This window comes from Macaca mulatta, chromosome 2, assembly GCF_049350105.2.
Source record: "Macaca mulatta isolate MMU2019108-1 chromosome 2, T2T-MMU8v2.0, whole genome shotgun sequence".
In the NCBI taxonomy this organism is placed as follows: domain Eukaryota; kingdom Metazoa; phylum Chordata; class Mammalia; order Primates; family Cercopithecidae; genus Macaca; species Macaca mulatta.
The window spans coordinates 143558246-143584208 of record NC_133407.1 but is presented as its reverse complement, the minus strand read 5'-3'; the positions used below and the strand labels follow the sequence as shown (position 1 = coordinate 143584208).

The 25963-nt window shown below is 44.6% G+C and overlaps 2 protein-coding genes across 2 annotated transcripts in view; one reads left to right on the top strand and one right to left on the bottom strand.

Moving 5' to 3' along the window:
* ITPR1 (inositol 1,4,5-trisphosphate receptor type 1) overlaps window positions 1-25963 on the bottom strand; it is a 355422-nt gene that overhangs the window by 10587 nt on the left and 318872 nt on the right. The window contains exons 56-61 of the mRNA XM_077993346.1: window positions 25739-25934; window positions 23958-24050; window positions 22636-22775; window positions 21980-22145; window positions 18971-19131; window positions 468-629 (exon numbers count right to left, since the gene is read on the bottom strand). Of these exons, the coding sequence (XP_077849472.1) occupies window positions 468-629; window positions 18971-19131; window positions 21980-22145; window positions 22636-22775; window positions 23958-24050; window positions 25739-25934 (918 nt within the window). The remainder of the gene's footprint in view (window positions 1-467; window positions 630-18970; window positions 19132-21979; window positions 22146-22635; window positions 22776-23957; window positions 24051-25738; window positions 25935-25963) is intronic.
* LOC114676384 (uncharacterized) overlaps window positions 15440-25963 on the top strand; it is a 72985-nt gene continuing 62461 nt past the window's right edge. The window contains exons 1-2 of the mRNA XM_077993344.1: window positions 15440-15502; window positions 15866-16020. The gene's annotated coding sequence lies outside the window, so the exon portion shown is untranslated. The remainder of the gene's footprint in view (window positions 15503-15865; window positions 16021-25963) is intronic.

Below are 25963 nucleotides of genomic sequence, written 5' to 3'. Positions count from 1 at the left end.
CTATGGTTTAGCCTAGGATGCTGAATTTAAATATCTGGGGGTGAGGATTTGACAAGTCTGAGGGCTAGGAAGCAAAACAAGAAACAGCTTTTAATCTTCCATCAGTACATAAAGTAAAAAGGGTATAGCTTTATGCATAGTGGTTTTTGGACAGTACTTCACTGAAGTAGTCTGCATTTCCCCGCCTTGTTTTTTTGGTTTTATTTTTCATATTAAAACCATGTCCTGAGCAGCATTGAAAGTAGCACCATGGCTTTATCCTGGAAAAGGGGAGTGAAGGGGGTTAGGGTGAGGAGACTGGAGGAGTGAGTGGGTTTGTCCTCTTGCCCGGCTCCCTTTTCCATCTAGGTGAAGCGCCTCAACATTGTAACATAAGCACTACTGATTTTTCCTCATCAGATTTGGTGTGGTGATAGTGGGGGTGAGGATGGCGATAGGGGGTAGGCACTGGGATTGTCTTTCTTTACCTGATCCTTTAATTCTGACAGCTGGCCAGAAAGGTTCGTGACAAGTTTCATGGTGGACTCCAGCTTCTCCTGCAGGTTCCTCAGCTCATTCTGTTCTCCTTCAGAATCACTGCTGACCAATGACATGGCTCTCATCCTGGGGAACCAGTCAAGGTTTCTTTCCTAAAATCCACATTAAAAAAAAAAAAAAAAAAAAAGACTGAGTCACTTCTAGAGGTAAAAACAAGAAGGGCCAGCTTACCATGCCATGTTTCCTAGCTCTCATTAGGTTATCTCCTTCTATTGCAGAACTAATGTGCTGTGTATTTTTTTAATTGCTCAGTAGCTATCTTTTTAATTGCATACAATGGAACTCTTAATTCTTAGAGGAAGTCACTTTAAATTTAAATTTAGAGGAAATGTAGGTTCCAAACAAGAGTCCTAATCTCCAAATCTGAATACTGCCACTGCAGCTCTGATCTTTGCAAATTACATGGCTGATGAGTTTGTTTTTTTAAAAAATTGTGGTAAAATATGCATAACATAAAATTTACCATTGTAACCATTTTAAGCATACAGTTTAGTGGCATTAAGTACATTCACACTGCTGGGCAACCATCCCCATCATCTGTTTCCAGAACTATTTTTTTATCTTCCCCAACTGAAATTCCATCCCCATTAAACATTAACCCCATTCCCCCCAGCCCCTGGCAACCACCATTCTATTTTCTGTCTCCTTGAATTTGACGGCTCGAGGGGCCTCATATTATGCTGTGTATTTTAAAATGCATTATACTGGGAAAACCTTTTGCAAACACTCGAAGTGAAGTGAATTTTAAGGTCCCAAGTGTTCTGTCACTTCACAGATACATGTGCATGTATGCGTTTGCGTGGCTGAGGAGATTATTAAGAGGCTGAAAATGGGGAATAGGCTCCTCCGTCAATGTCCCCGTTTGTGAGCTTATAAAAACCACTCCCCGTGTTTCCTTTTCCTTCCAGCCTGAAATGGTTGATGGGTGCTGGCAACTAGCCTAAGACAGGCCCATTCAGTTTCCTCCCCCGTCCATCTCCATCCTTTTGATGTCTATAGCTTATGCCTGTAAACAGTATTTCTCACTACTGGTTAACAGAATGGGACAACTCCTCCTCCCACCTCACTTCCTTCTGCCCACATATGCCTTTCTCCCAAAGAGCATGCCGCATACATAAGTTCCGTATAGAGAGGCAGGAATGAACAGTAAGAAAAGCTTAGCATGAGACAGGGGGAAGAAAACTGACTCATTCCACATGTCTGGTGTCATTCTCACCTGGACCAGTTTCATCTTCTAAGGATACATTTAATGGTCTTTCTAAAACAAGCCCCCCTCCCACAAACACACACACACACACTCGGAATGGTGGATAATTGTTGCCGTGTGTACACCATGGGGGTCGGCAACATTTTCTGTGTAAATATTTTCAGCTTTGTGGGCCATCTGGTCTCTGTAACAACTACTCAGTTTCTCTCTTATAACCCCCAAACAACCAGTAAATAAATAAATGGGTATGTCCATGTTCCAGTAAAACTTTATTTACAAATGCGGGCAGCAGGCTGGGTTTGCTCACCTCTGCTGTATACAATAGAAGACATCAATATATTTAAAATAACAGAACTCCATGAGACATGTCTAAATATTACAAATCAAGTGAGATTATTAAACTGTACCTTGACCTAGGGTCATCTAGCAATACAGAAGCCATATAAGAACTAGATGAAAAATATCACAAGAAGTCATACCACATTGACAGCAAGGTGTCATAGAGCGTTTGCTTAAGATATTGGTGGGTGGGTGGGCAGGGTTTGTGAGCTTTATGAAGGCAGGAACCACCTTAGTATACTGACTAGAGCATAGTAGACATTCAGTATTAATACCAGCTTGTGGAAGGACAGAATGATATGCAACTCTCTTTCTGCATGGAACCTGATAACAAATGCTTAGGTAGTAAGCCTGAGCTGCTTATCGTGACTGCTGGAGGAGAACAGTGGCAATCTCTACCTTCGTATACCCTGAATAAACACTTCATTCATGTGTCTTAACGTTAGCTTATATTCATCAATTTCCCATCACAGAGCAATGGGCAAAAGATCATTAAAAAATATTCCATTTCAGAGATGACTAGCTTAGAAACCCAAAGTGCTTTCCCATCTGTAACCAGTTTTCTCCCGTGCAGCTGCAGTGACCTATCACTGACCATACTCATCTCTCTTGTGTCAATCCTTCAGACATAGCCACGTCTTCCCACCAAGGACGTAGCCCATGTTCAAGGACTATGCAACTCTGAGGAGGAAACCTCATTTTTCAGAAGAGGGCACACATAGGCGACGGGTCACTGGTGATCACTCACTCCCCCTAGGGCGAGGGGAGGAGGGATGATGTGGGCTGGGCTGCTGAAGCCACAAACCAAAGCACAGCTGCAGAGAGATCACTTAGCACAAGGCCCTAGATACTCACGGGTGGCTGCTACATGTTTTTGCAGACTGACCTCAATTGAAGAAAACAAATTCAAGAAAAAAGATCCAAAGTCCCACTTTGGATACAACAATATTGAGGATACTACAGTGAGCAACACAGACATGGTCACTGCATCCTAGACCCCCTCAAAGGACAAGCAGTTTTGATGCCTAAGTATGTGATAGAATTCCTGCCATTGAAGTGCTTACAATTTAGTTAAGGAGAATGACCATCTAGATTTTTTTTTTTAATAGGCCAGGCCAGTTCTGGTGGCTGGTGCCTATAATCCCAGTGCTTTGGGAGGCTGAGGTGGGTGGATAGCTTGAGGCCAGAAGTTTGAGACTGGCCTGGGCAACAGAGTGAGATCCCATCTCTATAAAAAATAAAAATAATTAGCTGGGTGTGGTAGTGGGCACCTGTAATCCTAGCTACTCGGGAAGCTGGGGCAGGAGGATCATTTGAGCCCAGGAGGTCAAAGCTGCAGTGAGTCATAATTGTGCCGCTGCACTTCAGCCTGGGTGACAGCAAGACTCTCTCAAAACAAATAAAAAAACAAGGAATAATATAGGCTATGTTGTATCTAGGAGCGGTAGAGAGAGTAGCGTCCAAGTAAGACCCAACAGCCAGTGACTGATTGGCTAGAATCCTCTTCAAGCAAGGCTTGGCCCTAAAGAAGGTTAGCCCTTGAGCAAGCGTGTGGGCATTTCACAGAGGGCACTGGCACAGTGAGGCTCCAGTGTGGCTGGAGCTGGGGATGAGGGCAGACAGGCAGGAGCAGCTCAGACTGTTGAAGACTAGAGGGAAACAGAAGGAAGCAGGAGCTCTGTGAAAGGTCGCCCTGCCTGACCAGACCAGTGGAAAGGACAGAGGATGGACATTCACAGTCCTCACTGCTAGTAGTCAGAACTCACCTGTAGCTCACTTATTACTGACATGCAAATGAAGGCTGAACTGCCTAAAATGTTAGTGAATCCATCTAAAATCTGGCTTTCAAATCCTTCATATGTTCATTTGCTTAGCAAACCTTCTATAAAAATAGAAAACACAGATTTCCAAACAGAGTCCACATTAATGAGGCCTTCAAAAGACTCCAGAAAACCGATGCAAGAGTCTGCACATAGCTGAAAGTTTAAGGAACAGCTTATCTCCCTTATTCTAATAGCAAGTGACCAAATGACTACAGATTAAAATGAGAATTTTCTTCACCTTTCATGCCGTATGTGACTCCTGGCCCTCTAAGCAATGATTTCAGAAGGGTCTTTGAACAAATAAATGCAAAATACACAGACATTCTCCATTCAACCAGCCTTTTACTGAACTTTTACAATATCTATGCCCTGCATGGTGTTGAGCACTAAGGATCTAAAGACGAGAAAGACAAGGTCTCTGTTCTCAAGCTGTTTTAGTCCAAGAACTGTGGTCACTGGTCAGGTCTTAATACATAGTTCTTCGGCTCTGTGGAGCTGCACGGAGGCCCTACCTCCACGTGTGAGTGTCTCAAAAAGTGTGTGCTGAAGACACGAATGGGGCCCATCAGCATGCCGAGGGCTGCTCCTGGCCTCTGTGCCCCTCACCTCAGTGGTGGTGGAGAGGCACTGATGCCCTGCGTCTTGTGCTGCTACATGGCATACCTGTAATCCTGGGACTTGATGGCCCTACCCAAGGGGTACATAAAGCCATAAAAAGAAATAATGCATCTTTTTAGAATGTAGACTATCCATTTTAACCAATGGTAAATGATTGAACTATTTTTATATTAAACTCAAAAAATTACCTAGACCAGATAGAAAGGTCAATTTATTTTTTTGAGATGGAGTCTTGGTGTGTCACCCAGGCTGGAGTGCAGTGGCACCATCTCAGCTCATTGCAACCTCTGCCTACTGGGTTCAAGCTGTTCTCCTGCCTCAGCCTCCCAAGCAGCTGGGACTGCAGGCATGCACCACAATGCCTGGCTAATTTTTGTATTTTTAGTAGAGATGGGGTTGGCCAGGCTGGTCTTGAACTCCTGACCTCAGGTGATCCAATCACCACCTCCCAAAGTGCTCAAATGTTAAAGATAAAACCCAGCGCTTCAAAGAAGGTCATACGTTCTGCAGGCCACATGGCCCATGTGCTCCCATCCTAGGGATAAAGCCTCATTCTCCATTTCATAGGGGGCCTTCAATGCAAAGATAGCAAAAGGATTTTCTGGTCTAGAAAATTATCAATCACCACCACACAGATTCTCCCCCATTGACTCCCTTAATATCTTATAATGAAAAAATGGGCTAGGAGGGATCTTACTGGCAAGCATTCGTATCTTTTCTGCACTGAAGTGGGGAGAGCACCAAATTTGAGATCCTAGGTGTTCCCAGTGTTTTAATTAAATCATCATCCTAGGCTATGAAATTAAATCTCAAATTACCAAGGAGTACCTGGTAGTTAAAATTAATTAGCAATTTTAGCCAAACTGTTCTCTCAATTTCCCATTGGTTTTGCATCCTGTGCAGTAGGACAGGCTCTAGTGTGGTAGAAAGTTCCCCACCAACAGGGTTCCCCTCTGCACAGAGAATCTAAATCTCAAAAGTGCAAATGTTTACACTATACCCCAATTACTGGAATAGGTACAGAGAGAGAACACCTGAATCCAATTTCTCTCTAGCTAAGACTTTCATACAAAACTCTGAGCTTGTTTGAGTGCTGAATTACTCCAGTGAAGCCTGTCACCCACGCCTCTCCAGCCAGCCAGATTCTGAAGGCCTAGAAATGTTTGCAGACTCTTGCCAGTATTATCTATTCAAGATCAAAAACATGTCTCAGTGTCTTGGCTTCTAATGGATTTTTGGAAAAGTCATCTTCAGCTAAGACACTTTGTTGTGAATTATCTCAGGGTGTGTGTGTATATGCAGTCAGGAGGGGAAGGTGGGGAGAGGATTACGGGGTCACTAAGCGTCTGTCGGCCGCATCTGCCACTGGGTCTGACTCTGGCTTCACTCTGCTTTGCTTCACTCACTCCTTGCTGCTGGCATCTCACATACCAATGTCATTAGGCACTGTCTGCCCTGGTCCTCCTACAATCCAGCCAGTGCAGTTCCCGTCACAGCAAGTGCTTCCTCTCTCAGAGCAGACAAACTAACTGAAGCCACAGCCGGAAGCAGGCTGACCACAAGTGCTAAGGTTCTGGTTAGTTCTTTTCTAGGTAAAGTTGGAAAAGTCCCTGCAAAGGCAAACACGAAGTTTTAGACGTGGGGGTGGTACTGACCAACCTCTTGAAATGTCCTTGACTGGAAAGAGGGAGAGAGACAGAGAGAGAGAGAGAGAGAGAGAGAGAGTGTGTGTGTGTGTGTGTGTGTGTGTGTGTGAGAGAGAGAGAGAGAGACAGAGACAGACAGACGGAGGAGGAAGTTGGATTGTATGATGCAAATGCTAATCATTCTGAGAAGTGGGGTATTTTTTTTTTTCTTCCCAGGTTCAAAAGAAGAGGCTGTTCTAAGAAAGACTACCGAGTAATCAATCACCTCCTCAGAGAAAGTCTGCTCAGGTAGAGTATTATGTTTACCACCTAAACAATGGAACATTTTTGCTGAATCTTTTATAGCTAAATCAGAAAATGAGGTGTTGAGGGAGAGGGGGGCTTGAGGGCAAAAGAAAGGGTCATGGGACAGAAGACGGGTCCTAGAAAAATGGTCCTGTTGCTTTCTCGGCCCTTGAGAATCCCCTCTGGGAAGATGCGAGGAGGCAAAGATGGTCTTTCCAACTCAAATGGCAGCTTCATTTCTACTGCTCTTACCAGGCAGGAAGACAAACTGGATGTTCCCAGAATGCCTAGGGATGCTCAGGTGATGGAAATGACTAGAAGTGGGTATGGGGTAGGCCTGGGAACCTGAGAGATTTGGCCTCTCCATGTATTTAAACCCTCAGAAAATGTCAGGAGGAGGCGGCTTGAAGATAATATTTATGTCTTCAAAAGCAGGAATATGGGACACTTAACTGACTTTAAATCATTTGTCCCTTTTATGAGCTAGCGTGATTATTTTCATTGAAAAGGAAGAAAAAAATTAATCTTTAGAGCTATTTTTTCTAAGATCACAGCAAAACAAAATGAAACCTAACCCTCCAAAAACAAAAACACAGAATCTGTTGGTTTTGGTGAAAAAATAGTCATCTTTAACTATGTTCAGTGGCTCTGAAACACCACTTAATAATATCTATTATAGGCTGGGCATGGTGGCTCACACCTGTAATCCCAGCTACCCAGGAGGGTGAGGCAGGAGAATCGCTTGAACCCAGGAGGCAGAGCTTGCAGTGAGCCGAGATGGTGCCACTGCACTCCAGTGGGGGCAACAGAGCAAGACTCTGTCTCAAAAAAAAAAAAAATCTGTTATACATGTTTTACAAAAACCCTAAAAAATGGCTCCTATCTTTGGACACAGTAAGATCAGAGACAGCCTGAGGCTCAGGGGGAGGGAAGGAGGGAGTGATAAATAGGAGGTGTGCAGAGGAATTTTACAGCAGAAACTATTCTGTATGATACTGTAATGGTGGATAGGTGTCATTTGCATTGGTGAAAACCCACAGAATGCACAATATGAAAAGCTGGCCGCAAAGTAAGCAGCAAATGATGGAGGGACATTAATAACAATGTATCCAATATTGGCATATCAAATCTTAACAAACAGGCCACAATAATACAAAACGTTACTGACAGAGGAAACTGGCAGGGAGTCAGGAGGAGAAGGGCATGTATGAGAACTCTGTACTTTCTGCCCCATTTTTCTGTAAACCCCAAACTGCTCTAAAAAATAAAGTCTAGTAATTTATCTTATTAAAAAATTGTCCTTTTTTCCTTTTTTTTTTCTTCTTCTATCTTGTGAGTCTATTAATTTTTTTAAACTGGGATTCCACACCCAGAATTTGCTGGCTAGCACCAGATTCAAGGAATTCAGTTCTCTTTGTCCCAAAAGTACAGTGACTTCAGACAACATGCATATTAATATTCCTGTATTTCACAGGTTCTGTACATTTCTGCCACAGTCTTGTGACATTAGTGTGTCAGTAGAAAAAACAATGGCCTGTAATAAGAAGAGTTTCAGTTGTGTGTATACAGGATGGTTAATGAGTGTATGAGTCAGCTAGCTCACCAACCTGGTCTATTTTCTTTCTTTTTTGAAAGAGATCACCTCACCAGCTACCTCACTGGGTTACTGTAAGGATCAGATGGCTGTAAAAATGTCCCATAAACTGGAAAGCATTATGCGAAAGTATTATAAATCACTATGCCATCTGCCTAGAGCGGGGATGGAGTCAGCACTGCCATCCAGGTATTGACTCTCGTTTCAGTACTCAGCTCCCGTGTAAAGTTAGTTCCTTTCTTTCTTTGGGATAAAAATGTTAGGGATACTGATTTCTCTTTTTACCAACTAAGCCACATGAAGGGTATCCAAACTGCACAAATCAAGGTGTCAGTCTGGTTCTGTTTTTGAGCTCTGAATGACATTACCAAAACAGGCCACATTATATAATCTTCAGCTGGCCTGGAATGACCAATCACCCTTCCCAGACTCCATAGTTGTTCTTGGATGATACAGCACAACAAAGATGGGCTCATCCCAGCAGAGAGAACCACACCCGTTTCTGATGAAATCCCTAGGAAGAGCCAGCCGCAGAATAATCCTTCCAAGTCATTCTGGGGCCACAGGTGGAGGACTCCCTGGGCACCCACAGGAACCATGATAAACAGGGTGGACACTTGCTGGGTCCTGGGCACCTAGGCTGCCAGGTTGAGGAAACCAGAGGTCACAGGAGGAGAAAAAGGTGGGGCCAGCCACCCATGCTGGACAAGGGCAGGGCGAGCCCATTTGAGACTCTGAATAAAGAACAATCAGGCTCACTTACCCTTCTCCCCACATCAGCGTCCAAGCTGGCTTATGACATCTTGCTTAGGCAACTTCCCCTGCACTTTCAATTAGCTAAGAAATATGCCAGAACATTCCCAGTGGCCATGTATGAGGATTTTTAGCAATTTTCGTGGTTTTCTTCTATTCTTTTCTGGATTCCATTAGTATTCAACTTTGATCTGTTACTGCTTTTATACAACAATACATTGTGTTTAAGCCTACTGAAACATCTTTCCAAAGTTCTGTGCTGTTGTTTCAGGGAAAGATACATTTATCTTTGAAAACACACACACACACACACACCCTCACCAATAAGCTGCTTCAACACAACCACATTCCATCTCAGCTTTATCATCTGATGGGCTTTTTATATTGGTAAGCTCTGAGCTGAAATGGTTTTACTCGAGGTCAGTCCTGTCTAGACACACTGAGAAAGAAGTGATGGAAGATATTATCCGTCTCACCATCTACAGGACTTCATGAAGAAGTGAGAAGGGTACCAGCACTGTTACTGACTTAAGAGTGGTTTGGAAGAAAGGTGCCACACTGCTAGATCTCTTCAGGGGGAAAGAGATCATCTGCCATGTGGATGTTCTCCAAATTCCTTAATCCTTTCCAAACCCTCCCCTTTTCTAACCAGCCCCTTGTACTCTGATCCCTGACCCAGACCCTAAGGCTCACACCTTCCTGTTTCATATTTCACGAACTCCTATCCCCACTCTGAATGTTGCTTATGGGAATCTTAGAGCTACAAAGGGCACAAGAGACCCTTTGATTCAACTTCCTCATTTTATAGGTGGTAAAACTGAGGCCCTGAAGAGAGAGGATTTGTAAAAGGTGGAAACTCAGTCTAGTTCACCTTGTAGATCTTTTACATACAAATGACTATCCCTAAATACTGACATCTCTTCCTCATTCTCACATTTCCTAGAGACATGACAGTAGGCTTCATTGTAAAGACGTAGGTTTTAAAGAACTCTGAATATATATACCTGATCTAGATAGTCATATTCAGAACATTTTCCAGGTGAGAGCAGTTTTATAAGTGCATTTTTATGGTGACACACTTCTCAGTATCATATGATACTCTAGTCCAGCGCTACCAGACACAGTCAATATTTAGAATACACAGGAAATAAAGGAGTTGAAGCAGGGGAGTTACAAATGTAGTTAGGATGTCTGGAAGTAAAGGGCAAGTGGGGCAGCACAGTGGCAGTGCAGTCGGGGAAGGAGCAGGAGGGTGGGTCAGGGTATGGGCGGGGGGAGAAAATGCACTTTTGGAGATGATCAGATCTGCCAAGTTGGGGAAAATGTGCATGTATGCAGGTATTTCACGTGTGTAATAAGCACGTACAAACTCATACATCCCCGGACCAACTAGCCAATGGGGATAAGTGGTTTCATGCGCGGTGAAGCCAGTCTTCAGTGGCTGATGGAACAATGTCTATGCATAACCCTCAGGTCCTGCACAGTCTCACGGACTAGACTCTTGGGTATACCTGACTCATGCCCCATGCTCTCCCTTAGCACACAAGCTCCTTCAGGGAGGATCATGGCTCTGCTCAACTCACTGTTACAAACAGCACCTGACACACCCTCCACAAAGGTCAGAACGTAGGAAATACGGAGGAGAGCACTGGGAGGTCAGTGCAGAACCGGGGCCCAAATGCCAACTGCTTCACAATGAAAGGAAAGTGCCTGTGAAGTGCTCCGTGGAACAAGGGGTGATTTCATCCCCTCTAGACTAAAGGGCAGAATGTGTTCTAAGGCTGGGTGGGGAAACTTAAGCTCAGCAACTGCTTTGTGCAGCTGCCACTGACACGAACCCAAATTCGAGTGCACAGGGTGGGGTGAGAGAGGCCTGGCTGGCTGGGCGGCGAGTCCAATGACGCTGACACACTGTTTCCAGCCACCGGGAAGCCAGTGCCAAATCCCTCTTCACTCCTCCCTGCTCTGATATTCTTGACTCTGCCGTGGTGCCAGCTAACTTCAGGGGGCATTCTCGGAATCGTATTTGGCAGGCAGCACAGGCTGGATCTTCACCCATGGTTAACGGCTTTCAGAGTCCAGGTGACAGTTTAACCAGCGCTCGTGGCCTCCCAGGTTAGGCCACAAGGAAAGCTGCTGCTCAGCACTACCAATGCTGAAATATCAATATTCTAGGAACATACCCAGGCACTCCCTTCCTCCCAGCATACTCACTGGAATTCAGAACAAAGGCCCAAACCCATCGGCGTGCATCTGCGCGAAGCAGAGGACGTCCACTGCGCTTTATCAACAGCCAGGACCTGCCTGCTTCGTGCACAGAGGAGGTGCACACGCAGCTGGAAAGGTCAGGGCAGGGTTAAGTGCACGCCCTGCTGGACTCGCCCTTCCTCTCTCCTGCACCTAAGTGTTGTCTGGCAGGGACTCCAGCTTCTGATTTCCTTCAACTGAGATGACCCATGATGGCTCTGTGAATTTTTATGCTCATTTCTTGGCTCTGGTCACTGCTGCCACCATCTTTTCCCCCCTACTTAGGTCCTTACTCTTATCTAATTATGATCTACAGGTAACTCTACTCCCACCAGCCCCTGCACTTGGTTCTTTGCATTGCCTCTGGCTGGAAGCTGTTGTCCCCAACTTCAGAAAGTGTCTGCAGATTTCACAGGCTCTCTCTTGGGTCAAGAAAGGTGTAAGACTTCAGCCAGTTCCCCTTTTAAACAGAAGGTAGTGACACGCAGGTATTCAGTTTCCATTTTGATCTTTTGCCCTTGTTAACGAGTTACTCTCTGTGTTTGCTTCCTGTGTCATCTTATCAAATATAGATAAACACAAGGGCCAGATGTCCTACTGCTTTTGAATCTTCTCAAAACATTTCCTCATAATGTTTAGTAGCACTGAATTAGCTAATAGAACTTATTTGCTTGGAAGTGTTACCCAGGAGGTGCTGTCAGGCAAAAAGGCTCTTTTGCCTGTTGCTTTTTTGAAGCAAATTAGCCGCAGCTTTCAGGAAAGCATTTTCCAGGAATGCGGGCTCCTGGACTCTCCCCTCCTATGCAAAAGCACCTCACCACCTTCTGAGAACATCCCACTTGCTGCCACATTGAGACTACTTTTGATCTGGAAAATTGCTCCTTTGCTTCTGGATCCTGTATAGCTAGTTTCTGAAGAGGTCAAGTGAACTAACCCATAATGGAACAAACTGAAAAATCTCCAATGGAATGTTGAGGGTGAGGAAGAGGGAGCAGGAGAGGCAGAGAGAGAAAGTAGAGAGGTGTCTACCCCCACTGTGAGAAAAAGTCAGCACCAGGCTTAAAGGATGATGGACCAGACATTCTCATGTGTAATTATTAGGGAGTTAAACTCATTCAGATGAGTCACCTGGGTGTGGAAGCTCCAGTCTGGCTGTGGTTCTAGTGAATCGTCCTCCTCCTTTTATTTAGACATCTCCTGAATCTGGCCACCAAAGGACATATCATTCCCTGTTTCAAGCTAAGGTGAGGGTAGTGAAGTTTCTCATATTTCAGCAGGTCAAAATTAACATATATTTCAGATACATCCTTTGCAAGGGCGCACTTGATACCCTTTCCTGAACTCCCGCCTTCTCAGCAAGCCCTAGAGTGTTGAGCTGGTTGTCTGAGCAGTGGTTGCTGGTGAGAGTCACAGCAGCTCTGAGAGTCACACCCCATCTAACTCCTGTCTTACTGATTTATGCATTAGCCAGTCAGCATCCCCGGGAGATCCTCTTTCCCACTCTTCTCTCCACCCGCAAAGGGGCCTTTACTGCATCTTGCCTCTTTTAAAGGAGGCTAATTCAGTATCACTTGGGGTTGGGGCTGGGGGATAAGCCAGTCCAAGTCTAAGATGCACCAGTCCAAACCAGAGGCCGCCAGCCAACCAGTGGCTGCAGGTTGACAGGAGGGCTGTGTGCACGCACACAGAGGTAACCACATCTGTAACCACATGTGGATATGTGAGTCAGGACAACCTGAGGGTGGGTTCTGGTTCAGCAGCTCTGGATTTCAGTCTTGGCTCTAGCACTTCCCAGCGCCGCGACCCTGCAAAAGTTGCTCAACCTTCCTGAGCTTTAGGTTCCCATCTGTAAAATGTTCATAGTGCCACCTACTATGCTGTGATGAGGATTAAGTGAGATCATGCATGGATAGTGTTTATGTCATGCATACTGATTATACATGACCTATTCGTTACTATCCAATCTGCCCTTCCCAGGGTAAAGCAGAGCCCAGCACAGACTGCTCCTCCAGAAACGGCAGCCCTGCTGCATTCCAGAACTCTCTGGCTATCATGGGGAGGCAGGTTCTCCCCCATTATTTCACTGTCCATATTAGTCAATGAATATGCTATCCTAGAGGAGTAGCCAGAGCAGTCCAAGGTATCAGGACATTCTGAAATGTGGACGAACAATATTCTATTGGATCAGTCTGTCTTTATACGCAATTCACTCAAAAACACACCTCTGAAAATGTAAGAGTTATGTTAACAGGGCAGAATTCCAAGATATAGAAATGAAATCTATAATTAGCAGAAGACATGTCTTATATTTTTTTCATTTGTACAAATGTATGGGGTATATGTGAAATTGTGTTACATGTATATAGTGCCTAGTGATCGAGTCAAGGTATCTAGGGCATCCATCACCCAAGCACCACACATTCTTGTTAATTATAGTCATTCTACTGTGCTATCAAACATATTCCTTCTACCTAACTAGATGTTCGTACCCTTTAACCCATTTCTCTTCATCCTCTCCCTTTTCCCCCGTCTCACTCTTCCCAGTTTCTGTTATCTAGCTTTCCACTCACCACGTGATCAATTTTGTTTTTTTTTAGCCTCTACATGTAAATGAGAACACTCAGTATTTGTCTTATTGTGCTTGGCTTATTTCACTTCAGATAATGGCCTCCAGATCCATCCATGTTGCTGCAAATGACAGGATTTCATTCCTTTTTTATGGCCAAATAGTATTCCATTGTATCTATACACCACATTTTCTTCATTCATTTGTTGATGGGCACGCATGTTAATTCCGTATTGTTACTATTGTGTCCTTAAGTTACTGTTTGGTCTTCTTTACCAACCTTCCTTCTTAATGCTGCTCAAATTTCTAATTTTCAAGAATAATTTAGTCTTCTGCATTTGACTGTACTAGAAAAATGGGCTGCTGTTTCTTTGCTGGGAATCAAATATTTGGTCTTTTACCTGAAACATGCCCAGGGTGCAGTATCTAAATTCTGTCAGGCAAAGTGCTCATGATGAATTCACCACTTACTTCGATTAAATAGCTCCAATAGCATGGCCTTTCAAATCATCATCTGTAGACTAACACAAATTCTCAGTTTAGTTGGCACTAGAGCAAAGCCAAACAGTGCTAAAATTATTCAAAAAAGGGTGTGCAGCATATAAATTACTGTGAAAACTTAAATGTAGATCAAGGTTAATAAAAATTTGCTTATTAAAAAAGGCTATCACCAAAACGATGATGGCACCAAATTCAAGTTCCTGCAGGGAAAGGAAATTTTTTTCTCTCTTCCCTTGATTTTGCCAAGGGCTATGTCAGGTCACCTCAGTCACATTTTTCTGAAAGCACAGGCTTGTCTGGGGCCCAAGTCAATGAATATGAAATTGCATCTCGGGAACTGAGTGGCACTGTGAGATACAGTGGAGGAGGGTTCACTTCCCCTGGTCATTTGAGTACTCGACAGCATCGCCTTCCATCAGGTGCTTGAGTTGAAGGACAAATCTACCAGCGAACCATGAATGATTTCATGATTAATCTAAGGTTTGCCTTGAATACACAGAACTCGGGGTCCACTCCCCAAATCACTGAAAGCCCTACTTCTGGGCAGTAAAAGCAAGTAGAGGAAACCACTGAAGACATGGATGGAATTCACAAGTATCTGTGCCCTATTCAACAAAGAACGCTAATGTCAACCATGCCCTGCCTCAACTTTTAAGCACGCTTACAGATTTAAAGTTCAAGAGCGAGGAAGACATGGGGATTTTCCAGGGGAGGAGGCTCTTAAGAGTCAAGATGCCCACTCTCACTTTTCTTAGTGACAGCATGCCCACAGCCAAGGAGTCTTGCAGAGTCTTGGAACCATAGGAAACGATGCTTCTGTCAGCTCTGCTGTCAGCCCCGCAGCCCCTGCTTCCTGGCTGGCTGTGCTCTGGGCCTGTTGCTCAGTTGTTCTTTCACCTGCTCCCTCCCTCCATGTGTGCCTCCCATCTGCCAGGTCTCATTTATCTCATGTCTACCACCCAATGGATGTGTGAGGTGGTATGAACCGCGATGTAAGACAGGAAACCCAGGTCAGCAAAGTCCCATGACTTGCCCAAGGTCATGTGGTGCGGGAAGGCACAGAGCAGAAACTCTCACCTTGGATCTGCTGCCTCCACTTCTTGGGTAGTGAGGACTTCATGGTAGGCATCAGCCTGGCCCCAGCTTTGAGGGGGATACTCCCATCTCCAGTGAAAGGAGAGAGGGTAAGACCAAAAGGGGAGAGGGAAATATTCTATCTATTATGTTTAAACAAGATTAACCTGTGGATGAACAGCTGGTTGCAGAGTTCTCAACTTAAGACAGAGCTTCTTTGCATGTTCCCTCTTTCCCTCCCTCCAGAGATGAACAGCGAGAAGAGGTCCTGTCACCTTGTCTGCAGGCCAGTTCCAGCAGGAATTAGGAAAGGTGAAATATCTGATCTAGACAGGCTGTTGTGTTTTCACATGGCTGAGCAGCCACCAATGGAGGGAATGTGCCCTTGGGATACGGGTCTAGGCAGGGAGGGCCAGGGCTCTGCACACAGACACCTCTTTCATTCATGACTCCGCAAATGTCATTCTTTCCAAGTCAGCCTGGGTTTCCAAGAACCCTTCTCAATACAGTGCCCCAGGTGAATTCTATGACCCAGTGTGGGTTGAGATGAAAACCCATTTGCTATCTCTGATGCTGCTGTCTGCAAGGAGCTGCTCTCAGGGCAGCTGGGCTCCTCCCTGCCTGAGTGGCATCTGAGGCCTTTTCCATTGGTTCTCTTGGGTTGCCTTTTGGCAGATGTCACTCCACAAGTCTCCAGGAGTCTCTGGGATCTTCATCCATGGGCTAAAGGAGAGCTGCAGAAGAATCCAACATCCCAGCCTTCTGCAATTAGGCAAGAGGTATTTTTCCTGAGGACCACATACCCTAAAAGAGCCTGTCTCAAAGACAAGGTAAGCAAGAGGGCAGTGAGCCCTCCAACCTGCTTTTCCTTCCATCTCTGCCACTGCCCATCAGCTGTCCCTTCTCTGTCCTCCACACTAGAGTAGCTACAGCCTCCTGGGGTTGGCTCATTCAAGAGATCACCTAATTTTCCCTCTCAGCAGCAGTGGGTAGGATGCCCCTGCTCAAGGGGGAGGCTTGTGGGGGCCTCGTCTCAGCTGTGGCTGCCTCCACAGGGTGTGACTAATCGGGGCCCGCAGGTGGTCTTGTAGCCTCTGCACCGCAGCTCTGAGGTCCCATGGGGCCCCGGCCCCCACCCACACCAAATGACTCAGCTGAGCACCCCAGCTGCTACCGTGATGGGGCTAATGCTCCCTTAGGAGTCCCCAGCAGGGATTCCTGTGGTTTCAAGACCAAACACCACAGCAGATAGCGCAGGCAAGAAGGCACCACCGTTTAGCTGGTAGATCTGATGCTTCTCTGAGCCACCACTTAGCACACAGAACATCTGGTTCTGCAACAACTTTAACATTCAGAGAATAATTCTTTGATACTGTAGATTTTTAGCTTTTCTGACAAGATGTCTCATATAATCAAAGAATGATGTGGATGGGGAAAGCACACCAAACGCCCGGGTTCTCAGAGTGTTGCCATGCAGCGGGCTCTGACCGGGCTGGGTGGGTGGCGGGCTACAGGTCACTCTGGCTCTTAATCCTCATCAAGTGACTGCTCACAAGACGCCTTTAAGTCTCCACGATTGAGACAGAAACCCAAAAGTGTGCCAGAGTTTTCTGTGACCGGAAAGTAAGGTGATTAACAGAAAACTTCAAAACTGGCCTCTGGAAGATTTAAAGATAGGACCCGCTCAAACACTTTAGAGACAAGAGAACAAAGTGAAGGGTGAGAAGGAACATAAGTCAAGGGTGAACAGTACAGGCCTCCTCTAGACATTAAGACTTCGAATGCAAATGAAGGTCATTATCTGTGCATGTGGACAGATCTGTGTCAGTATATATGCTGATTGAGTAGGGTTTAATTTGCCGGTGTCAACAATTGGAGGAAAAGAAAGGAATTGAGGACTTTTCAGTTAATGTGTCCTGACCCTGGAAACCTCACCTGTGGAAATCCACACTGGCACCCATCAGAAATCCCTAATCTGCTTAAAAATAGGAGTCTGCCCAGAATCACCAGCATCCTCCCAGTTTCCTACCAACAACATGATTATGGAATGCGATTTCTACAGTCAGCCAAGCCTGGTTTGAATTCTGGCTCAGTTCCTTCTGAGCTGTTCCTAGGAAGTCGCTTAACCCCCAGCCTGGCTTTTATCTGTAAAAGGGATAAGCCATCATCCGCATTCTGCAACTTGTGTCTTTTTCTCTCCACTCTGTGCTGATTTTTTTTTCTCCTTTCTTTCTGCTAATCTATGACCCTAGTGTCTTCATCCTCTCTTTCAAAACCTTTTTCAAAAGTTACGCCATGAACCTCCATCCATCTCTCCCCACCCCAGAAGTCCCTTCCTCCAGGTTCCCCACGGAGGGTAACTTTAACGACCAAATACAACACTAGAGGTGAGAGGACTTTACAAACCAAAGAGGGCCAACTGTATGTAAAGGATTAGCGATATTTTTCCTCATCATTCACACAACCCCTCTGAGAGTAATCTTAAGTAAGCATCTGTTTTGTCTCCGCTGTGAGGCTCTTACTACTTAAAGGGTGATTCCCGGACCAGCAGCTTCGGCATCTCCTGGAAGGTTGTTGGAAATGCAGAATATCTCAAGTCCTGGAAGTGACTGCTGAGTCAGAATTTGAATTTTAACAAGCTCCACAGATGAGTCACATGTACATTAAAATTTGGGAAGCACAGAATTCAACTCTAAGGACCTCAAAGGTGCAGACAGCACAGTATCTCCAGAAAGCCCTCCAAAGCCTAGGAGAGGCCTCTGTGCCTCTGTAATTGGGGTATTCAGCAAATACAACCACATAACCGCTGCCCTGCTGGCAATAAAACTGAAAGTCTGGCTGCCTCTAGGCCTGTCAATGATGATACTTATCTGAACAGACCTGACTTCCAGTATCTTTACATAAAAAGCTTGAAAATTACATCTACATAAAAAGCAGGCTCCTTTAGCGTAAGTCATTATCAGGCCGAGCGCTCAAGTCCTTGGTAACTGGAAGGAGAGTTAGTCCCTTCTCCTCAGAGGGAGCCAGCGTGAATCACAAAGACTCCCTCGATTTCACAGTTCATGCTTCTCACTCCACTCTCCACCCCTGAACATTTTAATGATGCTTGAAAAGCACAGGTCTGAAAGGACAGCTGGCCTGGGACACCCACAGTGCACGTTTGGTATCTCGGCAAAACCTGCCTGAGAAGTGCTCTCTAACAGCCTGAAGCAGCTTCTCCCCTTCCTGGGACATAGTATCCACACTTCGCATCAGCGAGAAGATTAATTTGGAACTCAAATTCCTCCATCATATGATCACGTCTTAATGATCAGTAGAGTGTCTCCCAGAAAGGCAAGGCTGAGGGCAAACACAAACCAGGCTAATCACTTTCCATCTAAGACACCTCTTAGAGAGTAGATGTTATTTAAAAAGCAGGGAGAAAAAAGCATTATCAAGAAAAGAGGCAGATTAACATAGCGACAGGAAATCGGGCTATGGAGTTTGATCCAGGTTAAAATCCCAGCCCCAGCTCCATGGTCACATGCTAATCACACTGAGGCTCAACATTTCCCCCATGAACATAGGCTGATACCACCTGTCTGGTGGTTCTGAGGATCACTTGAGAGAACACACGAAGTTCACCGAGCACAGTGCCCCATCCGTGAGAAGGGCTCAGGCAACATCGGATGTTATTTTTCTGTTGTGCAGCTCCCCCATGGGCTGCCGGGGCCTTGCTCAGAGCTGAGAAGCCAGGCCAGGAGGCCCACCACCTTGCTCCCGGGAGGCCTTTCCACTCACCTTGATCATTTCTGCCACATAACTCTCGGGCCCAGTATATTCGGTGGAGTCCTTTACTTTCACCAGGACGATGAAGCACAGATAGTGCCACATGTTGTGTTCTTCCTTGATGTGTTCTTCAAAGGTAACAGTCTTGTTGTCAAACTTGTCTCTTTCCAAGCCTAAAAATGAGACAAAAAGCCCCCGGCCCCAAATGAGCAGTCTTGGTAAAGGAGAAAATCAGTAACAGAACTGTCAGTAGAAAGCGGGCTGTGGTTTCACTCCTGTCTTTATAAAGAGTCGGATTCTGTTGGCCTTGTAAGTGCATTCATGTTTACATTATGGCAGGAAAACACAGGCTGTGAGTGAGACAGACTTGGGTTTGAATCCCACCTCTGCCACTTAGCAGTTGCTGCTTCATCTCCACATGCCTTAGTGGCCTTGTCAGTGAATGGGACGACCAACGTCTAGGTTCCAGGAGTGTTTAGGGGTAAAATGAGAATGTGTGTGACACACTCACACATTGCAGACAACCAGGGAGTGTGAAGTCCCTTCGCCCAGGTAAATGCCAAAATGCAGGTATGTTAAGGGCTTTTGAGGAAGCAGAATAAGGACAACAAGAACTTTAAACAAATTTTGAACTCTAGCTGGTAGGTTTATAATTTGAAGAGGCCTGGGTGGGCAATTCTAGTCTCTATGTATTCTAGGATTGATCAAATAAATATATTGAGGATAATGGGAGCTGGATTCCTCACTGCCTGAGAAAAGAACGCAAATAGAGAAAGGGAGAAAGGATAAACCCTGTAATGCTGAAATGGAATTAAAGGTATCAGTATGAATTCATCGTTTTTCATACATATAGACACAGATGTGTGCAGATACATGTGCTGTGTACACATACACACATATGCAGATGCATACACCTCTCCTCTAGATCTGTACCCTAATAAGCCCTGAGAGCAGCAGCACACCAACAGGAATGAGCACACTCAGTCCCCAGATCTTGGCTTCTAAATACCTTTCTCCAGTAAAAAGAACCAGGGCTCTTTGGAGAAATGGCTGATTCCGGGGATGGGTCAGGAAATGTATGAGGTGAGCCTAAGCCTGGAATATGTAATGATGCCAAAAAAGTCAGAAAGTACATAGAAAATGAAGATAATATGACTAAACCCAGAAGCCAGCTGGAAAGGGCTCTCACTGGCCACATCTGAAGCAATTTGAACATCTAAATAAATAATGACAGTGAAAGATTATAGCCCATTGAATAAAATAAAAATCCATAAGTCCATGTTGTTACAAATATAAACACAGAAATATACATACATGTCAGGAGAAGAAAAAAATCTTTCTTACAATAAAAAGCCAATAAAGAAATGTAGAAGTAATAATAAAAATTATCATTGGGCAACCATCATCATAATAGAGCCAGTCAAACATCATCAATGAATGCTGAAGCTAAGGGGTGAAAGTTTAAGGAATAGCAGGATATTTACAAAGTGTCTCTCCAAAAAAGTAACTTTATGGAGTTACTGGAGAAACCTGGCAATTAGCACATTAACCAAATGATCAAAGTTAGTATCATGGCTGGACGCAGTGGCTCATGCCTGTAATCCTAGCACTTTGGGAGGCCAAAACGGGTGGATTGTCTGAGCTCAGGAGTTCGAGACCAGCCTGAGCAACACAGTGAAATCCCATTGCTACTGAAATACAAAAAATCAGCCAGTTGTGGTGACAGGCACCTGTAATCCTAGCTACTCAGGTGGCTGAGGCATGAGAACTGCTTGAACCCCAGGAGGCAGAGGTTACAATGAGCCAAGATACCAGTTAGGAGATGAACTGGCATTACATGCCTCCTGATATGATGCAATGAGAAGAACACCACAGCATGTCTTTGATATTCCTGTGGAAAACGTATACCCTCAATCTTACCATGAGCAAACATCAGACAAACTCAGATCAAGGGACATTATACAAAATAATTGACCTATATGCTTCAACAGTGTCAGTGGAGGCTAATGAGGCATGGTTACTGCAGCCCCATGGGAGGTGAGATTTGCAAAGGACATTCTTGGAATGAAGGATGAAATGTGAATAAGGTCTGTAGATGAGATAACAGTATTGGATCGGTTTTAATTTCCCAATTTTGATAATTATACTGTAGATACACAAGAGAATGTTCTTGTTTTTAGGAAATGTGTACTAAAATATTTAGGGATAAGAAAGCATCACTGTCAGCCACTCACATTAGACTGTGTGTGTGTGTGTGTGTGTGTATAAAGCAAATGAGATAAAATATTAATATTTAGGGATTCTGGGTCAAGAGCATATAGAAATTCTTTGGATAGTCATGTCTCTTCTGTAACTCTGAAATTATGCCAAGGCAAAAAGCTTAAAAAGGTTTTAAGGGGGCAAAAAGCAAAGAATTTAAGTCTTTAATTGGAAAATGATTTTTTTTAAGCATACATACCACTAGGAAATTTATGTATTTAGTAGCCACATGATGAATAATCTTGAAATGATTACTCAGCAACCCAGATTCCTCCATGATTAGTTTACATTTACAAATATTTTCCTGTAGTTATACTGAAAATGATTTCTTTGGTGCCCATGTACCTCTTTTATGTAGCAGTTAACTACTTCTCCCATGCCTACAGTGTGCCAGGTTCTAGCTAGGAATTTTACATATGCTGTCTCTCCTAATTCTCACAATAATGCAGAGAAGGACATGTTATTGTACCCATTTTACAGATGAAGAAAGAAGGATTAAAGATGTTAAATGACTAAATGATGGTTACACAATTAGTAAGTGGTAGCAGCTCAATCAGACCCAGGTCTGTAAATACTTCCCAGCAGAATAAAGGCCAAGTAGAGCCTCACTCACTGCAGAGGGTAGAAGAGTCAAGAGGACGCAGCCGGTGCCCCCTCCTGCATAACCGGGCACGCACCCACCCATCACACCCTCGCAGTCTCCACATGCCTCTGCCACGCTGGGCCTTCACACCCTTGCTGCAGCTGGCCAGCAACACTCACCACAGATAAAGCACGTGGTCTTCAAGATCTCTTCCTTCTTCTGTTTCTCACTCCTCAGGTCAGCAAAAGTGTCAATGATAACCCCAAAAATCAGGTTAAGAACAATGATGATAACCATGAAGAAGAACAAGAGATCATAAATCACTCTAGCAGCAAACAGGGGTTCCTGGAAAAGAAAGGTGTCTGAATCAGTCTGGGTCCCTTGTGACCCTTTGGTCTGCAGAGCCTGGGACACAGCTCAAGCGAGACCTCGTCTACTTGGGTAGAAATTAAACTGGGCATTAAACTTTTAAATTCAAAATTGCATCTCTTTTCATATCCCCTGTCTCAATTGTGATTTCTCCAAGTGTGGTGTGACACAGCCAGGAGGGATATTCGACGTGCGTTCAGGTGGATCAGGCCTAACCCTGATGGAAACAGTCCCTAAATCTACTGAACAGAGAGCCAGAGCTAACCCTTTCCACGCAGCTGATTTTGCGGCACCACCTCACATGATAGAGAGGAAAGAAGCCTGACGAGCTAGTTCCGCAGCTACTCAGCCCTACTCCCAGCTTTTCCTCTGTGTCTGCAGTTTACACTCAACACCACTGCATGGTGCTCCCACCAACCACCCCACCCGCCGCCTTTGCCCTTCCTTCCCCTTGGGATTAATTTACCTCTTTGGACGGCTTCCTGAGCACATCTCCTACTCCACCCCCGCTCCGCAGCCCGTGACTCAGTACAGTGACAATGCACATCAGCAGCGTCTCACATGTGTGCTCTTTATCCTGTTCCGTTTCTTCTGCAGGGACCAGCTCTGTGAACATGGCAAGTAATAACAGACAGAAAACGTGAGGGGAAGGGAGAGACCGGGATTTTGAAATTCTGTTTCCTGAATGCCATCTTACCAGGCACACGAAAGAATAAAATTAAGGAATCAAGAGCCAAGTACTTTCTTTCAAAAGCTAAAGTCGTCTGGGGCAACTCTGTTTTCATCGCTAACCCCTGCTAATTTCTCCAGCTATGGTAGTATTGCTCTCCCTCTATGGGATCTAAAACATGCCCTGTCCTTTTCAGGTTTTAAACCCCAGACCCAGCTGCAAACAGTCTTTTCATGTTAGATGAGTTGCTTCACAACTCTGAGTCACAGGCATCTTGTCTCTCAGATGAGGGTTATGCCACAGGACCCAAGTTCCTCACTGGGGATGATGTGAGGACTAAATCCAGGGATATTTCATGGCAGGGCCTCTGGATAAACTGCTTTGCATTGGAGGCTGTTCATTTTCACTGGTTTATGCAGTAAGAGCCATGCCTTGCTGTCTGCCTCATTCCTTTCTCCAGCTGCAGAAGGGTCTTGCTAAAACACAGATTTCATTACTCATCTTCCAACAACCCCTGACCATCCTCTGGATGAAGTTTAGCCTCCTAAGCCTGACACAGAAGACCCTTCATGATCTAGCCCTTTGTTTGTATCTGTGGCTTTATTTCTTGCTACTCTCCTTCCTTATAATCATTATCTCCCCAAACTTGCTGTTTTTTCCTTTTGACCTTTAAAGCCTGTAGATGTACTATTCCCTCTCCTTGGAATATCAAGACTCTTCTGTTATAGTTTGGGTATCACTTCCTTGATGATACGCTGACCGCAGTAGCAGGCTGGGTGCCTAACTTCTGTATTCCACCCTTATTCCCAGCATTGGGCAACTGTCTAGCAATCACCATTTGGCCTGCCTGCACCCTCCACTACATTGCTGTCTCTTAGAGTACACCATGGTCCCTGGCAAATGGCGGGCACTCAGTATCAATCGGCTGAATCACATCAGATCTTTTCTTCATGTGTAACTTTCTTTTCCCTTTATCTCCCTCCTCTCTCTCAGTCTTTCCCTTTGCTATAGCCTTACTCCTGAGCAGTAAATTTAATCTTTTTCCAACATCACCTGCATCAGTTAAGCATCTGAAGGAATCCGATATTAACATGGGGCTTACAGTTAGGAGGTCCTACCTTCTTTGGGTGCAGGAGAGGAGCAGTTCTCCCCACTCTCCACCCTACACACATCGGAGAACAGGAACTCGCTTGCCAAACTCTCGCCGGTTTCTGGGAGAGAGAAGGAAATTTTATGATGAACAATCTGGCAGCATATGGTTAAAATGTTTGAAGTCCCCAATTCACGGCTGATTAAACAATTCTTTACATAAATAACACCCTAGAATCTTGCATATAAATTCAAAGCAGAAATGCAATTTACACTTTCATTTGGTGATCTGGATGGGAAAAAAGCCAAAAATGTCAATTCCTGTAGGCTTACTAGAAATATCGCACTTAAATAGCACCTCTCCAACTTTAAAGACAAACAGCTGAAACTCTTAGACAGATACTACTGAACGTACAGACTCCAGGAAGATTTATACCAAGTCTGCACGAGAAGCATCAGCAGGCATTCATTGAAATCCAAGGTCCAGGCCAGTTTAGTCCACAACTCTAAGATGGCTGGCAGTTTAAGTGTAACTTAGTGTCAACTTGGGAGGCTGGAGATACATGCCAAGAACACAGCCTTTGGGAGGGAGAGCACAAACGCTGGCTGGCTCAGTCAGCCACAATGATTCTAGTCTGTTCCTTAGACTGAGGGGATGAAAAACCAGTAGTATTTCACTAAGTAGGGCCAACTATTGTAACTGAGAGAAAAGGGCACTTGGGTATCAATAAAGTATTATGGTCAGTTTTTTTCACTCTCAAAATTGGAAATCTCTTCTGTTCTTGCTATGTGTAAAAATAACGAGCTCACTGTAAAACCTGCATATAGTAAAAAAGCCCCAGAGAGCGAGCTACTGCTAGCAGTCTGGAGGTATAGTCATCCATGTTTTCATATATGGATATGAGCTTTTTAATTTTTAAGAAGACCGGGCATGGTGACCCACACCTGTAATCCTAGCACTTTGGGAAGCTAAAGCTGGGTGATCGCTTGCGCCCAGAAGTTTGAGACCAGCCTGGGCAACATGGCGAGAACCCATCTCTACAAAAAATACAATTAGCCACATGCAGTGGCAGGCGCCTGCAGTCCCAGCTACTGGAGAGGCTGAGGCGGGAGGATTGCTTGAGCTCGGGAGGTTGGAAGTTGCAGTGAGCTGAAATCATATACCACCACACACCAGCCTGGGAGACAGAGTGAGATCCTGGGTCTCAAAAAAAAAAAAAAAAAAAAGACATACATGCGATCCTACTATAGTTATCCTTCTGCCATTTCCAGCTATATCTTGTGGGTATTTTTCCATGGAGGTTTATAAAGATGTACCTATGTGTAAGGCACCCCACCTCATGGATGTACCATGATCTGATGACACACCCCTGAACGTTTAGACTGCTTCCAACTGTACATTGCAGCGAATGTTCTCCCAAATATGTCTGTTTCTACATGCACAGTCAGCAGGCTTGTTTCTCTTTATGTATAGATGCCTAGAAGTAGATTTACTAAGTTAAAGGGATGCATACTCCAATGCTCTCAATATATATGGTCACTGCTTTACAAAAACGTTGCATTAGTTTAAAAGATGATGTTAGTGAATAAATAAATGTCAGATCTGGTCACTCACTCTTAGCATTTGATATGCCACACTGCCTTTTGAGTAAAGTGAGAATGAAGATCTGTATTTGAAATTCACACTCTACGTGTTAGGGAGATACAACGGGGAGATAGCTGCATTACTAAAGTCATTATTTTCTTTAGTTCAGTTATAATCAGGAAGTAATCTTTTAATATTAAAAAGATCAGAAGATCCCAAACCCACCTGGAACAGCTGTTTCATTGGGCAGCCTATCTACTTCCAAGATAAAGTCATCCTTGAAGAAAAGATAGCCCACTATTGAGAACAGGTAAACAAGGATCAGAGCCAGAACTGCTGTCAGGATGATGGACCGTCCATTGCGAGTGACACTTTTAATGACATTAAGCAAAGTCTCTTCTCTGTACACTAAATCAAAAAGCTTTGAAAACAAACAAAAAGAATTTTAAG